Source organism: Limanda limanda, chromosome 5, assembly GCF_963576545.1.
Source record: "Limanda limanda chromosome 5, fLimLim1.1, whole genome shotgun sequence".
NCBI classification, from domain to species: domain Eukaryota; kingdom Metazoa; phylum Chordata; class Actinopteri; order Pleuronectiformes; family Pleuronectidae; genus Limanda; species Limanda limanda.
In genome coordinates, this window is record NC_083640.1 from 9,819,479 (window position 1) to 9,836,147 (window position 16,669).

Genomic DNA, 16,669 nt, shown 5'->3' on the forward strand with positions numbered 1-16,669 from the left:
CATGATGGAAATTTTTATAATGTTTTAAGATATATTTAATTTATGTTTGGTAGAATGTGATAGATAATGTAATAAGTAGAGAAGGGATAGGATGGGCGCAAATTTCTAGTATTTATATGGAGTTTTGGTTCACAACATTATATTGTGATAAAAAATGGATTTATATATTTTTTAAAAACACTGTTGAACATTAATTCACTATGAACTAAAGTAGAACGGCATATCAAATGTATTATATTACAGAGTATGCACTTATAGCAAAATTAAAGTACACCAAATTTTTGTCAAATGGTTGTGCCAAAAAATCTCAAAATAGATACAAAAAATACAGTATTTCTGTACCTACAGTAAATCTACTTATTTATACTTGTGAATATTTTCAAAACTATTACTTTCTATGAATAACAAATTTAAAATGCATGTGATTCCCTAGCAAAGAGTACAGCTGTTATGAAATACTGCAACTGACAAGTAAAATCAAACCTGATTCATGGCATTATGTTTAACTTTCGGTAAAACAGACAAAACATTTATTGTACTTGTTTATTGTATGCACGTATAGAAAAAAAGCGTGTAATTTGAAAGCATGTTAAATGGATCATGTAGAAATATAAATGGATAAATAAATACATGAATTGGGGACTACAGCCATGACATATGCAATTGTGATTCCTCGTGAAGTATCGCGATATTACCCAGCAGTTGGGCAGTCAGACACCTCGTAGAGGAGCAGCGATGAGAGGAGAGGCTAAATCCCTTGGTTGTTCAGTGTCAGTCTAAAGAAAGATCAAGCTCTAACACTTCTTCTCGCAGACGTTCACCTAGAAACCAAAAAGGCCCAAACCAGCTGCATGTCAGACGTGCTTTTCCGCTCCTACGCGAAGTGAGACTTGAGAGTGCGCGGCCACAAAAGCCGAATTGTATGTGTGAGGGGCTAACCGTTAGCTAACGGGCCAGCTAGCATAGCCACAGGAGCAATGGCGTTGAAAAGAATACAGAAGGTGAGTGTGTGTTTCTTTTTTGTATCAGTCACATCGCAAACGTGTTGCTTTTAAAGCGTGGGAGCCTCGGTGAAGATCCACCGTGGCGTTTAGCTGTTTGTGTAGCTCCCTTTAGCCGTGCTGGCTTTTTGTGCTAATAGTCAAAATAACACAAGAGACAAAAGACGAGCTAGCCGCTGCTGGCCCTGTTGGTGCAGGTTACACTAACGCAGGCCGACGCGGACCTTTTCCGACGTGTTGTTGTGACAGCTGCCTCTTGTTTACGTGCAATGTGTGTTTTCGTTTTTATCCTGACGTAACTGAGCACCGTAGTGGCTAGCTTGTGCCAAACAAGTCGTGTCCCAGTGCGGCGCTAGGCTAGCAGTCATTCAGCAAAGGTTAGGATGAGCTGCGGTTTGCTCGGTGGACGATCACAGGGTTTGTTATTGAACTGCTAGCTCGTTATCTCTAGCCTTGTTGCTGATGATGATGGGTTTAATCGCTGAATGACAGCTGCCTGCTGGTTGCCAAAATTGAACCCTGGTGTCAGCGTTGCCATATATGGAATGGCAAATGGGCCAGTGGAGCAGGCCATGGTGTGTATTTATATAACAGAATAGATAGGCTTCCCTAACAAGAGATGTTAAATAACGAGCTTAATGTCTCTTTCAAACCAATCCTCCTGTGCTCATTGTCCTTTCATGACGAGCTTGTAATGGGATTTGGTGAAAGTTGACATTCATTTCTGATATATTAAATAGAATTTGACACATAGGATTATTGTTTTGCTTTGGTTATTTCTATAGAACCTATTTCTTTTGATTCTGTTAATCTCTGTGACCTTCATAGTCGATATCCTTATGGAAAAACTGAACTGATGACTAAAGGGTTTCTGGAATCAGCTGTCCATGAACCACCATTTATATAGATTGTAAAACAGACATCACAGCCATTAAAAGGACCAATAGTAATTGCTTCCTGTCTTTATTGTAGTGCTGATAATGATATTAAATTCCACTCCTCAAATTCTCTTTATCCCACTGCACATAAAGCCTGAAATTGTTTAATAAATAAATAAATTGTTTCGAAAAAGGAACATTTCTGGAGCAAAGCAAGACATTATATTACAATGAATCCAATAAATTCCCAATCTATAGTTTTGACACTCACTTTATTTGTCCACTGAGTGAGGTTCTAGCATCATTATATTCGCTCAGTTCTGCTGACTACTAAAACCAGAACATACTAATAGATGTGGAACTACTATTTCTTTTTGCAGCATTGATTTAAAATGAATATGATTTCTTATCAGAGTACAGTTGTGACATCACTGCAACTGACCAGTACATCAAAGATGATTTATTATATTTGTGTAATTTTTAGGAACTGTCGGATCTGCAGCGGGACCCACCTGCGCAGTGCTCTGCTGGACCAGTCGGAGAGGATTGTAAGTAGTGCTGCATCTGCATATGCTTGAAAATAAAAATCAAACTTCAATGTAGAGAGACATTTCTAAGATTACAGTGAAGTATTTGCATCTCAACATATATGCTAAAGTATTACTTATCTCGTTTCTCCCTCAGTGTTTCATTGGCAGGCAACAATAATGGGACCGGTAGGTTACCCTGAAGTTTACACCAAATGAATTATGCATCGAAATGGCTGTACAAAAACTTATCTTGTTTCTATTTCTATTTAATCAGGGTGACAGCCCATATCAGGGCGGAGTGTTTTTCCTCACCATCCACTTCCCGACAGATTACCCCTTCAAACCACCCAAAGTGAGTAAGGGTATGCCTTAAGTGTCACTACGGCTGTGGCATCACATGTCCCACCTCATTCGAATTCAATAATAGTCATCTTTTATATTTACTGTGAACATAATTTGCTTCACTGGAAAAGTATAACATTCTTTTCCTGTTCTGTCGCAGGTTGCATTCACCACAAAAATTTACCATCCTAATATCAACAGTAATGGAAGTATTTGTCTGGATATACTGAGATCACAATGGTCACCTGCACTTACAGTATCAAAAGGTAAGACATTTCTAACTCTGTTGACTTTTTTTTATTAAACAAGTCTAATGTTGACCTGACAGGCACAGTGTAAGGGCACTGACTCTGTCACCAGTAAATGAATTGCAGAAATTAATGCTACTCGCTAAACCTGATGGGACAAGGAGAAGTGCTTACTTTTAGACTGGGCTCTGGTGTTGCTGCTTTATTGTTCATAGCCGGTTTGTATTGTGAGCTGTTTCAGACATGAACTGTGGGTAATAGTGAATTGGCTGGTAGATAAAGTCCCCAGAAACACTGGAGGGTCTCACTCGAACATTTGCGTTCAGACACGCACCTCCCGTAGAGAAAATACAGAGGATCTGCATAATTCAGTGCATTTCTGAAAGCAGCTAGATTAATTATTTCACTCCTTAAAACAGACTTTTATTTTTTTGTTTTGTTTTTCAGTTTAATATTTTAAATAGGATACATACAAATTACTATGTACGTCTGATGATTACAATAATATCCACAAGGTAGCAACATATAACCAGTTATTGTTATTTGGTCATGTGTTTACTGATACTGTTTTTTAATATTGCCCGGCCCTACTATCATATTTATCTAAAATATCACTGTACTAGTGTTAGGAGGTTTGACAAAAATTGGCCTGTACTCATCAATGTAGTATCTATTTCTTCCCCATTTGTTGCAATCTTTAATTTTAACTTTCTGATTCCTTCCTCCGCAGTTTTATTGTCAATCTGCTCTCTTCTTTGTGATCCGAACCCGGATGACCCACTGGTACCAGAGATTGCCCACACATACAAGGCTGACAGGGAAAAGTGAGTGTAACACACTAGCATTTAATATTCTTGGAGTTAAAAATATTTACTATTCTTAAACATTACTTCTTAACTTTGCATGTGTTTTACAGGTACAACAAATTAGCGAGAGAATGGACCCAGAAGTATGCAATGTGAAAAATGCCAGGGAGATCAAAATGCAAACGAGAACAAAATAAACACGTTTGATTTGTAACTTGAGACGAATAAGCAACAGAGGAAAAATAAACTAGACAAAAGCCCACGTTTTGGAGAAGGAAGCGATACAATGAGGTACAGTGCCATCTGGCTTTCCGTGTGCTGAGCTGCTACCATGTGCTGTCCTTCATGACTTGTATGGATCTGCTGAGCAGGACCTGATGGGCTCCTTATGCCCCCCCCATATGGAATACTGGAAAACTAACCACTGTCCATGCCACCACACTCAGACTTTCAACTGTTTCTCTTGCTATTGTATTCATCACTGTCATCGTTGCTATTCCTTTGCATCATTGTTACTGTCAAAGAGTCATATCATTTTTGCTACTCAGAAAACAAAATGTTTGATTAATTTAGGAGATTGGCTGTCCCTTCATTTCTGAGGTACTGTCTGTGTCCCACTGGATGTCTTGTTATTAATATATCTCCTTGTATTTAGTGGCCTTTCTGTGTCCTTACTTTCAAATGGTGTATGTGCAATTGAGGCAGAATGTTCCCTGTTCAACACAAAATGGTGCTGTGCCATTACCAGCAGCTGATCTGTTGGCACATACTGTCTCTACCCCGCAACAATGTGAAAGACGCAAAGAAGGATTGGTCTCTTATCACTCAATGCATTTCATATCGTGGCAGTATTTAGTTGGTTTGAATATATTAGGGAACTGCTGGGAAGAGCTTGCTGGCCCTCGCCTCACCATCGTGGTGCCCCATGGGGCAAATGTCAACATACATTTTTCTCACATGGTGTCATTGCCCTTATATCCTGCATAAGTACTCACCCATGGCTGGTGTCCATAGTGCACAAAATACTGCTGTTGTATGACTTGTTTCTTGTGTGGCTATGAACATAGCTACTCTTTGGCATAGAGCTAAGCTGTATGCCGCCTCCTCAGTAAAGTTACTCAGGTATCAAACCAAATCATCAGCCTTTACATGCAGTGACCCATGTTGAGAAGAATTACCAGGGCCCATATCACCAGGTTTCTAAAAAAAAACAGAGTGCTGATCTACGTTCACTGGTTTGTTCACATACAAAACAGCTCATGCTTCCTGAAGAGGCAAACTGATCAATGACAGATCAGCACTCCTGGGGTTTTAAATGCATGTAGGCCCTGGTGATCTGTGTTGTCATTTCGTCACACAGGGCTTCTTTCACTCGTTGTCCTTGAGTTCTTTTTTCATCACTATTTCCATTTTGAACAACACTTTGGATGTTAAAAGCTGTTTAATGATGCTGTTGAACATGTACATGCTAGTGTTTTTCTAAAATGAAATGGCCTTTGGCTACAGCTGGTGTCAGTAACACTCAAAATGAGGAATTTGAGCAGAATACCTTTTTGCAGAGCCAAGTGATTTGAAGTCATATGTGTCTTGTTACTTGAAGTGAACAAATTGGGTAACTTACCTTGACAGTTTTATATGCTTTAAGTATCAGGTGATGTGAAGTTATTTCTTAAGTTTAATCCATCATTGGTCTGCATAAGTTTTTGTTTTGTTTTTGGGATAAATAATCCACACTAAAACAGTTTTGCCTAAGTGATACATTTGTGACCTTTTGTATTGTATCTTTAAATGCTTTAGTTTTAGGTTCTCTTTTTTTGTTTCATTCATTCATGTCACCAGAATTGAACATGATTGTGATTTGTCATAATATTAATTTTAATGTAACCCATTGTGACTGTTGGATTAAGTAGTTAGCAAATGCAAATTTTTTTTTTAATCATGCTCATAATGTGCTGATGCTGCCAATATAAAGGGAATTATTTGATGTTTGAAAGAAGAACATGTTCTTTTTGCTATTGAGGCATTATTGAATGGTTTCAGACAGAACAATGCATAGTAAAGCATGAAATTAGTAGATCTGCTTGTAGAATTAACCCAATGGTTTAGGCACAGAATATAGATTTTCATGATTGTTAACTACTGTGGAGAAAAAAGTCAAATCAGGTTGTCCTGAAATACAGTATATATTAAAACAATTTTAAAAATGTATCCTCTAAATGCTGTTAAAAAGTATTTTTGCTGACAGACCACAATTGAAAATAACTTGCGTGTAATAGTGCTAGCTCAAACTTTGTAAGCATTGACATTACTTCATCTGGCTATTTATTTATTTGAAAGCAGGGTATGTTCCAGCTGTTCCGACTGAATGCAGCCTCTTCATTTCATCATCTGGGTGATGTTGCATTGACTTCCATTGTCCAGTTTGCTCAGTAGAGTTTCTTTAGGCAGCTTGGCATGCTTTGCACTCTGGAGAATCCTCCTCACAGCCATTAGCAAGATATCAGGGATTTCGTTACAATTCATCCGCCTAACACCTCTGACTAAAAATTTTAGCCTTAACCCTCATGTTTGTATATACACAGAGTCATAAACTGTAAATTTGCTATCAGGGCTGTATATCCCCCATATGGGCGAATCATTTCATCAGTAGATGTGGAAACCTGCTTGAACAGTACCAGTATAATTTTTCTTTTGTTTTTGTTGTTGAAATGTTTCAGCCTGGCTTTCTCTGAATGCAGGATCAGCTGACATGCATCTTAAAAATCTGGAATATTTGTGCTTGATCTGCCACCATGAACATCCATATGTCCTCACATAGCCTACATAAGATTAACTATTGACCTTGTCATGACGTGAATAAAGCTCATCTTGGTTTACCTTTGTCTGCAGCCATTTCTGTCTCTTGCTTTATTCCACAATGTGGTTCTAGGTAGCAGTCTCACGCGTTAGAAGCCTATGTAGTTGTGAAAGTAGTGTGCTTTGAGTGTGGCCTCCAAATATAAAAAAATATGTATTAATCGAAAAACATAAGGATGGGACAATTTCTTCATGCACTGTAGGTACAACAACCACATGGGGTCAACAAAAAGTTGCTATTGACAAAGCATGCCTGTAAGCGAGGGTGCGTTTGATTTAACTGGCTGTAATGCGAGGTTTCTGCGCCATACATTCCAACATCAAACCTTAATCGTCTAAAAGTGTTAATATGATGCATATTAAAAATGCGTTTCAAACTGTATCCAACGTATTCACATGCGAGTTGGTAATAAACCAAACACAATCTAGCTCCGCCCTGTCGGAGTGTCCCGCTGCCTCATATGAAGGCCACCCTGGCTGAGAGTTAGCCGCTAGCTCCACCAGCTTCCTGCTCAGCTGAAAGTCAGCATCATCCTCGCCGCTCCTCCCCTCGGTAGGAAGGGCGCATCCCGGATAGCTAGCAGGCTAGCTGGACTCACCACAACGATGGCAGTCAACCTCAGCAAAAATGGGCCCGCGTTATCGGCAGCATTCAAAGAAGTGGTGGATGAAAAATCCAGCACCAACTGGTAAGAAGCAGCATCTTTCAACAACAACAGTGTTAGCCCTGCGAAGGAGCTATCGCATTAGCTGCAGCGATGGCTAGCGCACAGCCAGTCGATGAGTAGTTAAGTTAACCTAACGGGAGAGAAACTTAACCTGTGACCCGGTTAACCACAACACCTCAGCTTAACTAAACCAGGCATTACGCTAACTGGAATTAGCTTAATTTACAAGGGGGCTTCTCACAGTCACTGTCACTCTTTTGGAGGTGAGCTAGTAACACTAGTTAACATTAGCTGGATGAACTAACCAACCAACACATGGAGAATTCTCCTCCATGCTTCACCTGCATCTTCTTGTTTTGTTTATAAGCTTGTCTGTCCTAAAATGAGACTGAACCAGTTGCTGGCAGCTTCACCCAGTTCACTCACTTCCTGGTTGTAAATCAGAGAATATGAGTGACTAATGTGTGAAAGTCAAATCCAGGGACTTCCTCTGTGTATCAAGGTTCATATTAAACCTGCTTATGAAAGCTGCGGTGTTTAATAAAGACCTGAGGTAATTAATCCGAGGCAGATATTGTCCAGGGAGTCCCTGCCCCACATTCATGTTATGAGAGTCTGACAGTCGTCTCTCAGTCAAATAACCGAACCACCACAGAGAGTCTTTCTCTATCTCATCTGAAAGGGTTACATTTAAAGATGCGATATTAAAGTAATTAGTTTATTTTAAGCCAGTGAGTTCCACTTCACTGCCTGTGATGGGATGTACTTGTATCGATCAGAAGAAATTGACTCTTTATGGCCTCTGAGCCTGTTCTCCAATAGACCTAGGCAATACAATAATATCAATAGTTATCTAAATGTAATTTTCATTCAGGTACAATATATATTGATATATTACTTCTGCATTGTGCAAGCATAGGGAGGGGGTATCACACATGGTGGTTTTACCACAAATGTTTTGTCATCCACCTAGGAGGAATGTAAAACGTTCACTCACTAGCTAAAATCAGTCTTTACACTTAAAATAAATTATAATCATGTGACATTTATACTGTCTAGCCCTAATATTTGGTGTTACTGTGCCCATCATGTTAGTGTATCTCAAGCCCAGGTGTCATCTAGGTCCTATTTGTTATGTAACAGGTCAAGTGGTTGTTCTGTGCAGCACTAATGTGAGGCTAAATCATAAATGCATATATTACTTCTATGAAATGTGAGCTAATATTCGTAATATCAATAAATACTCCTCTTCATGAGGCATTAGATAAGAGCTTTTTCCCCTTTATAGTCAGGAATGATTGTTGATTATGGCAGTATAAGATTAACAAAATGTCCATAATTCCATTTATAGACTTGCCTAACCCTGCCTACTCTGTCAGTGCATGTCAGCATCATCTGTTGATCAATGTGATCTTCTGGTATTTTCTTACAAGTTACTACAGAGAAAGAAAATACTCTGCAACCCATCTCTAACTTAAACAACCTATTAGGCCCACTCAAACATCTAGTGGGATGAAAATATGGAAAATGGCTCAGTATTAAATAAGGATCCAGCTATTCTCAAACTGCTAATCCCTGGTAATTTTCATATTGCATTTAATAGGAAGGAAAAGTGACTAAACTCATCACTGGTACAGGCCACACAACCTGTAAAGTTTACTGATTCGGCTGCTGTAAAATCGAATTAAAAACCACTGCTCTACTTAAGTATATTTATACAATCATACTTCAACTGCAAAATGTATCTTGTTGAGAAAAGCTTAAATGGGTTTACAAAACATCTATTGTTTGGTTCAATGTGACAAGATGCAAATCAACATTAGAAGAAGTTCTCCATCTGCCAGTGTCCTCTGTTTAAGATGATATTTATCTGATGTTTCCTCCAGGGCCTTGTACACTTATGAGGGCAACAGCAATGATATCCGCCTGGCAGAAAAAGGAGGTGAGTAACTGAGTGGACACTTTTTAACTCAATAATATCAGAGATGTTCAGGAATTTCATTGTCAGCAAACCGCTCCTGTACTGGAATATGAGCACAAAAGGATCGCTTGCCTCCGCTGTCTCACCCTGCCATTTGTAAGAGGGAAGAAATGTCCACAGTTACAAAACCGACCACAGAAACCATTTGACTTTTTCCACAATGTTTATGTATCAGATGGAGGTCTGGAGGAGTTGGTTGAGGAGCTCAACAGTGGAAAAATCATGTATGCTTTCTGCCGGGTGGAGGATCCAAACTCTGGGCTGCCTAAATATGTCCTCATCAACTGGGTAAGTGCTGCACTCAACAATTTGCACATTTATTTGTTTTGCTTTGTTGTGGCCCTCCTGGAACTTGGAGAACAATTCTTTGTGTTTCAGACTGGGGAAGGAGTGAATGACTCCAGGAAAGGATTATGTGCAAATCATGTCAGCTCCATGGGCAATTTTCTCAGGGTAACACCGCTTTTATTACTTCAGCAGAGGAGGTTATGTTCTCATGTGTCTGTATGTTTGTTAGCAGGATTACACCAAAACTACTCAATCAATTTCCATGAAATTTTGTGGCAGGTGGGGCATGACCAATGAAGAATACATTAAACTTTAGTACAGATCCAGAGTAGGGGGCAGATCCATGATCTTTTTTTCTTTTTCTTTAACATTGCGGGATTGGGCATTTCATTGAAGAATTTTTCATGGATTTTGAAACATATCAGGCATATGTGGGCAACTGATATTATTGACAAAAATACAAATCTGGATCTAGTAAATTTAAATGTGGTTTCATAAGGGAACTGTTGGACCTTGGTGGAGCTTGGCGCTTCCTAAGTTCTCCTCTAGTTACCTCGACAAAAAAGGTTATGTTCCCATTGCAGTTTGTCTGTTTGTTTCACTTGAAGCAGGATAATGCAGAACTACACTATCGAGTGCCATTCTAGATTTTGACTGTAGATTTAAATCAATTTAAATTTCTACATGATAACAAAGACTGGAGAAAGTAGCATGTAGCATGGTGCAGGCAATTATTGCAGAATAATGAATAATGCAGGAGGCTTATAATGAATAATGCAGGAGGCTTATTGAGTTGGGTCAATGTCATATCATACCAGCAGACAGAGCATGTAAACAAGCTACTGGGTGGTGCAGGCAGAAACTGAGATAACAACAACTGGTGTTTGCCCGTGTATGAATAGGAACTTACATTGTGTGCTGTTTCAGGGTGCCCATGTTACAATAAATGCCAGAGCAGACGAGGATGTGGAGCCCGAGGTGATCATGCAAAAAGTGGGCAAAGCCTCAGGAGCCAACTACAGTTTCCACAAAGAAACTTCCAGCCGCTTCCAGGACAGTGGTCCTCAGGGTCCTGTGGTACGCACTCGCCTGTTTGCTTGTGTTCGACGGATAAGATAAACTCTGGGTTAAATTATAACGTGGCTCCCAAATCTCAAAACATGGGGACAATTGATATGTCTTTGAGTCACTTATTTTCTCCATGTTATGGCTTTCCATTCACTCTAAGCCAGGATTTCTACCATTGAAAACAGATTTTTCAAACACACTGAAGCAAAACATTTGAAAATGCCAATGTACTAGGATAACCTAAAAACACATTTTTAAACTAAAAACAAATTTTTAGTTTTCCTCTTTTCTTTTTCATCTTACTTCTTTTAGGAGAGAATTAAATCATTGGTTCTTATCTTGCTTAGCTGTTAAAAGATAATAAAAAAAACTCCCACTTCAAACTATGTATAAGGAACATAATGTGTATGTATGTTTCTTGTGAATTAGTCAAACAGACAACTCCATTTTTTACTTGTTTTGTAAAACTGTCTTGTCATGTTTTCACAATCATACTAAATAATATTTTCCTCCCTGCAGGGCTCAGTGTACCAAAAGACCAATGCTATGTCTGAAATCAGAAAGACCAATAAAGACAACTTCTGGGCTCAGGCAGAGGTAAGCTCATTGAAGTTTGGTTCAATTCACTCTGACTTGAACTTCCCCTCTGAGACAGTGTGGAAAGAACCTGAAGTTTAAAAACAAATACTTCTCAAGAAATAAGTTTTATATGCAAGATAAAATGTATACGTAACAATTTAACATTCAAGAAATATTTGCAATGTTTAAACATCCCTAATACTCTGTCATTTACCTAAAATCCTGTTGAAAAACAATAATCAGGCAGTTTTTTATTCACAAACAATGTAACTATAGTCGGCATAAAGCTTGATTGTAACTATTTTAAAGTTATTGCTCTGCAGCGCACCAATACTCCATTCAGACTTGGTATCAGAAGATCAGATGTAAAGGCTCCCAAGAAACATTAAGGAAACATTTAAGATCTGATCACTCAGACCACATTTGGAGGTGGGCTTTGATGCAGCCACCTTCTTTTAGCACTAATGTGTCCTGGACCACACTGAAGGACCTCCTATGCAGCTGAAGTCCTCTGACCCACTTCAGTTTCATATTGAATTGAACATTTTAATACATGTCTTAGTAATTCCCCTGCACTGAATTATTTTTGGCCACATTTTTCTAGAATATTTGCCAAAATCATAAATCAAAGCTGACCTGGCTGGTCTGTTTGGCTTTTAGAAAGACGAGGAGAAACGTCGCCTGGAGGACCGGCGCCGGGTAGACGAGGAGCGCCAGCAGCTGGACAAGGAGAGGAAAGACCGCGAGGCCAAGGAGGCGGTTGTGAGGGAGACGAGGGACAAGGAGAAGTCCTCTCAAATCGATCAACAAAAGTAGGTGGCAACTAGGGAAAAACCTTCTGGTTGAGTTTCAAATAATATTTCTCTTTAATTCTAAATGGCCTTTTGTATAATAGGAAGAGCCAGCAGAAGCAGGACGCCGACAGCAAAGAGATGGAGAAGCACCGCTGGGTGAGTGTCTGACTTGATTACATTTTGATTTAATGGGTTTCAACTGTGATTTAACTTGACACTGAGATGAGGAACTGATGTGATTGAGACAAGAGCCAAGTTGGTTTTTTTTAAGTTTACTTTTATATTGAGCGTTACCCACTTTTCTATGATTATGTTGATAGTTGAGTAAGTGTCAGTAGCGCAAGCATCTTGTAAAGACTTAAGTCAGGAAGGTAGCGAATATCAGCAGTGCCAACAATGATGTCAACGTCATCAGGAGGAGCAGGAGGAGAAGGAAGCAGTGCAGAAGAAATCAGTCAAAAGAGGTGTATCTCTGGAGAAGGCCAACGTGAGTTCCCCTGCCTGAAAGTGATCTCTCTTTCGCCAAACTCTTTTTCTTTTTCTTATCTTTCTGAAGACAACAATTTGTCTCTTTTTAAGCTCAACCTCACTCACCTGTCTTTATTGCATGGCCTCTTTCCACAAGACACAGTCAACTCTCTTTTCCGCCACATTAACCAAAAATTGTTGCTTATTGTACGTATGATTTGTTTCCTTGTTTCCCAGGAGGCTGCTTCTCTCATCTCTCAGCGTGCTATGAACCCTAGAGAGATGTTTAAGCAGAGAGAGAGGGGAATTGCTCCGGCTGAGCCAGACGTCCCCGCAGCTGCCCCTGTCAGCCCCCAGCCAGGTATCATGCAGACGAAACACTGACCTCGGCATATAAATGTTTGCTTTAAATCCCAACGCCTCTCCTACATTTCTGTGAGGCTCTTGTAGCCTCTGTCAGGTAGCAGTGGCTACCAACGCCAACCTATAGCTTTAACTCTCCATCAAGACTGTCTAGAGCTGCTTTCAGACATGCACTCAACTCTGCAGTTCCTCTGTATTTTCTCCGGAGGAGGTGCATGTATTGACACAAATGACAGAGTGAGTCACTCCACAGTTTCTAAGGACTTTATCAGCCTGGCCTCCTTGTATAGAGTCTGTAGGAATCCAGGCTGTATGTCTGAACACAGCAGGGAATCCCCGCTGGATTCATCACGATCAAGAGAGGGGTTGATGACGCTTCTAACACACGACAGAACAAACTATAGGAAACAAATATCTCCCGGTGAGAAAGCAGTGACGCATGTAGAAAACCCTTACGAAGATGTCAAGAGAGTTTTCAGTGATAAGAGCTGACTACGGTGTCTCAAAATCACATGATCTACGCAGCAGAGTTTATACGTCACTTCCTGTCTGCTGAACCCGGCTGCTCCACCTCTCGCCTGAATAATGCAGAGGATTTGTTGCTGTTGTCAACTCCTCTGTGCAGAAAACCTCCCGCTGTGTTGTACATGTGTGAAAGGCAAACTGCGATACACTCCATAGCCAATGGTCATGTCTGAAAACGGCTCAGTTGTCTCATAGTCATACTTAACGCGGTGTCTCCATCATGGTGTCTTCTCTTTTTCTGCTCACCCTCTCTGCTCTTTTGTTTTTCTCTCTCTCTCGTCCACACTTTGCGTGTTTCTGGGCTTCCATGTGTGTCTCTGATCAGGGCGTCTGCAAAGCCCCTTTCTTTCTAAGCCAGCTTTTGAACATGAGCCAGCCAGCTCACCTCAGCGCCAAGCTTCGCCTGTCCCAGCAGGCTCCGCCTCTCTTGTCCATGCTACAGGTGTGCGCTTTACACACACACACACACACAAATGCATACACAGAGTCAAACTAAAAGCTCACTTTTTCTCATTGTTATTCCTGAATGTCATCATCGTCATTTTCCTCATCATCATGAATTTCATCATGTGGTATATTTCCATTCAGTGTTCTTTCTGTGTACATAAGAAACGTGGAGAATGCTGTGGGTTTTTGATCCTCCCTGAGTGAAACATGCCTGCATGTCTGAGACTGGTGGTGGTTTCCCTCCTGTGTGGACTTGTGATAGTGTTCCTCTGTGAATATGCATGTCTGTGCTTGTGTTTTGGGTGATAAGAGCCTGATGTGGATGATGGGCAGTCCAGGTGTGAGTATGATGAGCAAGAGGCAGCCCCCCAGGAGGAGTTGAAAGGTGGGGCCCATTTCACACAACACCCGCCTCAGTGTTATCATCATCTCTCCAACCCTCCCATCTGCTTCTTATAAAAATGCAGTTTGCACTTTGTTTATAAGAACAAACTGTGTTATTCCCTCCAGCTAAACTGTGCTGCCGGGATCAGCTGCTGCTGCCACCTGCTGGTAGAGGGACAGCGCAGCTCAGACAATATCATACTGACATTGTTCTCTCTTTCCAGAGGAGGCACCAGCTGTCAGCTCTTCCGTCAAGGAGACGGCGTTTGAAGAGCCTGCTCAGGTGCTTGTTTACTTACATTTTAGTCAACAGTTCCCTTCAATAATACGAAATCAAACTGGAACACAACCTGACCTCATTTCTCTCGCAGGTGGAGGAGACCAGCTCATATGAGGCGACTCCTGAGGAGACCTCTGACAAAGGCGTCTGTGCCAGAGCCTTATATGACTATCAGGCTGGTGAGATTTTTTTCATTGTGTGTCAGGGAAGAACCCATTCATTTTTGGTGTGGATCAGCGTCAGGGGGCAGATGGCGAGGATGTTTTTAACATATACACTCTTTTCTCAAGAGAATAATTCATGGATCATGATTTTAAACAAATATGCATGTTTACAGGACTGATACGAGTGTTGGGAGATTAGTGCAGCTTCATTGAATTTAAGGGGACTGTTGGGCCTTGGCAGAGATATGCGCTGTACTGAGTACCATTCAGTCAACACTGTAAACTACTGGTAAAATAATAGCAGTGGTAGTAATTGTTTTTCACAGATTTATATTCATAAGGAAGAACCTATTGTATTTTGAAGGGGATAAATGGGTGGATCCAGGATTTTTTTTTACTCTTACATGGAGCATTAGCCTTAGCAGAGGAATGCACTCTCTAGGTGTTCTACTTGTTCATATTTCTTTCGACGTATATATAATAATAATAAGATATCATTACTTGTAATGTTTGAACTTGTATATCATACTTGTTCTGCTCTTTTTCTGCTTTAGCTGATGACACAGAAATCTCGTTCGATCCCGAAGACCTCATCGCCGGGATCGAGATGATAGACGAGGGCTGGTGGCGAGGCTATAGCCCTGACGGCCATTTTGGAATGTTTCCAGCCAATTACGTGGAGCTCATCTAGCCGAGCGCCCTCCCTGCTCCCCGCCCCCACCCACACAGATCATCCCACTGACAGCCTCAGAGGACCTCTGCAACAGAACAACACAGCAACGTCTGTCCTCGCACAAAAGCGATCAGGCTGAAACGGAGCAAACAAGCCGCCACATCACGGACCAATGAACAGATGGTACTCGTGGGCCAGAATCTTTTGAAATGTCTCTATATATCAAGAAAGAAATTCCATTGAATTATTGATGTTGGAAAAACTGTTGGCTTAGTTTATGGATTTGTGAAAACCCATAGACTGATCACAACTCCCTTCTTCTCCCCCTTAAAATGAGTCTTTACCTGTAAATGTGATGAAGTACAGTATCCGCCTTCGTTCAGTCTTAAATTCAGTAGAGAGCTGAAAAGCACTTCTAGTTCACATTCCTTACAAAGTTACTTCAGTTCTGTTTGAGGTATTATTTCGTTTTTACTTGTATGCGCCTGTACATTTCAGGAAGAAAAATCTAAAATGGTGGTACCAGCTACAGTGTAATCTTTTGCCTTGATTTGCCTTTCTTTACCAGGAGACTGAATTTTCCTTTTTGTTTTTTAATGCGATTTAACTTGCATTCTGTGTGAATTTCAAACCCTGTTGTACTGACCTGACTGTGTTTGAAGTGAATATTTAAGAAGAAAAAAAACCCTGATGTTTGCTGTGCTCCGGGTGATTGACTTTTAGTGGGGGATGTAGAAAATGGTTAAGTTCCCTTAAACTGTCAGTCTGCAACGGTTTGTTTTCATTTCAAGTCCTCGTTTGAACCAAATCATTTCAACATATAAACTTTTCAGGGACAAGCTGAAGAGAGGACGACATTAAGTCAACTTTAGTGTCGCTCAGTTCGGATCTCAAAGAGTTATGTATGATATTGCGGTGCCATAATGAGTGGTATTGAAAAGTGCTTGGTGTCATTTTAACATTTGGCAAAGTTATGCAAGTTCACTGTTTTTATCTCGGAAGTAAATTCTTGTTCTTTTAAAGCTTTGAGGTCAGTCGACAAAAAGAAATATTGATATCAATCACGAATAGAAAAGGGCATAATGTATCCGCTGCATTATTCATGTTTGTGTTTCCAGAGTATATTGTAATGCACAGACATTCTTCATATTAAAATAAATAAACAAACTTGTATTTTCTTGTCATTTCTAAGCGGTCACATCTGGTGTCGGCTGCAGACATCTCAGAAAAGAGAAGTCTAACAGGAACTTAGACGTATACACAGACTATATGTGTGTGTTCTACAATCAGTTTCCTGGAATTAGACAACAGACGGGGGAATTTACC

General features: G+C 40.2%; 2 protein-coding genes across 3 annotated transcripts; both read left to right on the top strand.

Moving 5' to 3' along the window:
• The first annotated feature begins 715 nt into the window (after positions 1–715).
• Positions 716–6,681, top strand: ube2d4 (ubiquitin-conjugating enzyme E2D 4 (putative)). Its single transcript, XM_061071307.1, has 7 exons — positions 716–1,001; positions 2,364–2,427; positions 2,564–2,595; positions 2,684–2,761; positions 2,912–3,017; positions 3,730–3,823; positions 3,916–6,681. The coding sequence occupies exons 1-7, from the start codon at positions 978–980 to the stop codon at positions 3,959–3,961; spliced, it is 444 nt and encodes a 147-aa protein (XP_060927290.1). The 5' UTR covers positions 716–977; the 3' UTR covers positions 3,962–6,681.
• A 490-nt stretch (positions 6,682–7,171) lies between these two features.
• dbnlb (drebrin-like b) lies at positions 7,172–16,510 on the top strand. Of its 2 annotated transcripts, XM_061071464.1 has the most exons (15): positions 7,172–7,350; positions 9,216–9,271; positions 9,486–9,598; positions 9,689–9,763; positions 10,526–10,675; positions 11,186–11,263; positions 11,906–12,057; positions 12,141–12,195; positions 12,455–12,526; positions 12,745–12,868; positions 13,721–13,837; positions 14,153–14,227; positions 14,451–14,509; positions 14,598–14,685; positions 15,225–16,510. In XM_061071464.1, the coding sequence occupies exons 1-15, from the start codon at positions 7,268–7,270 to the stop codon at positions 15,359–15,361; spliced, it is 1,434 nt and encodes a 477-aa protein (XP_060927447.1). In that variant the 5' UTR covers positions 7,172–7,267; the 3' UTR covers positions 15,362–16,510. The 2 variants fall into 2 exon arrangements, with proteins under 2 accessions (XP_060927447.1, XP_060927448.1); XM_061071465.1 differs by lacking the exon at positions 13,721–13,837 and having other exon boundaries at positions 7,173–7,350.
• Positions 16,511–16,669: the final 159 nt, after the last annotated feature.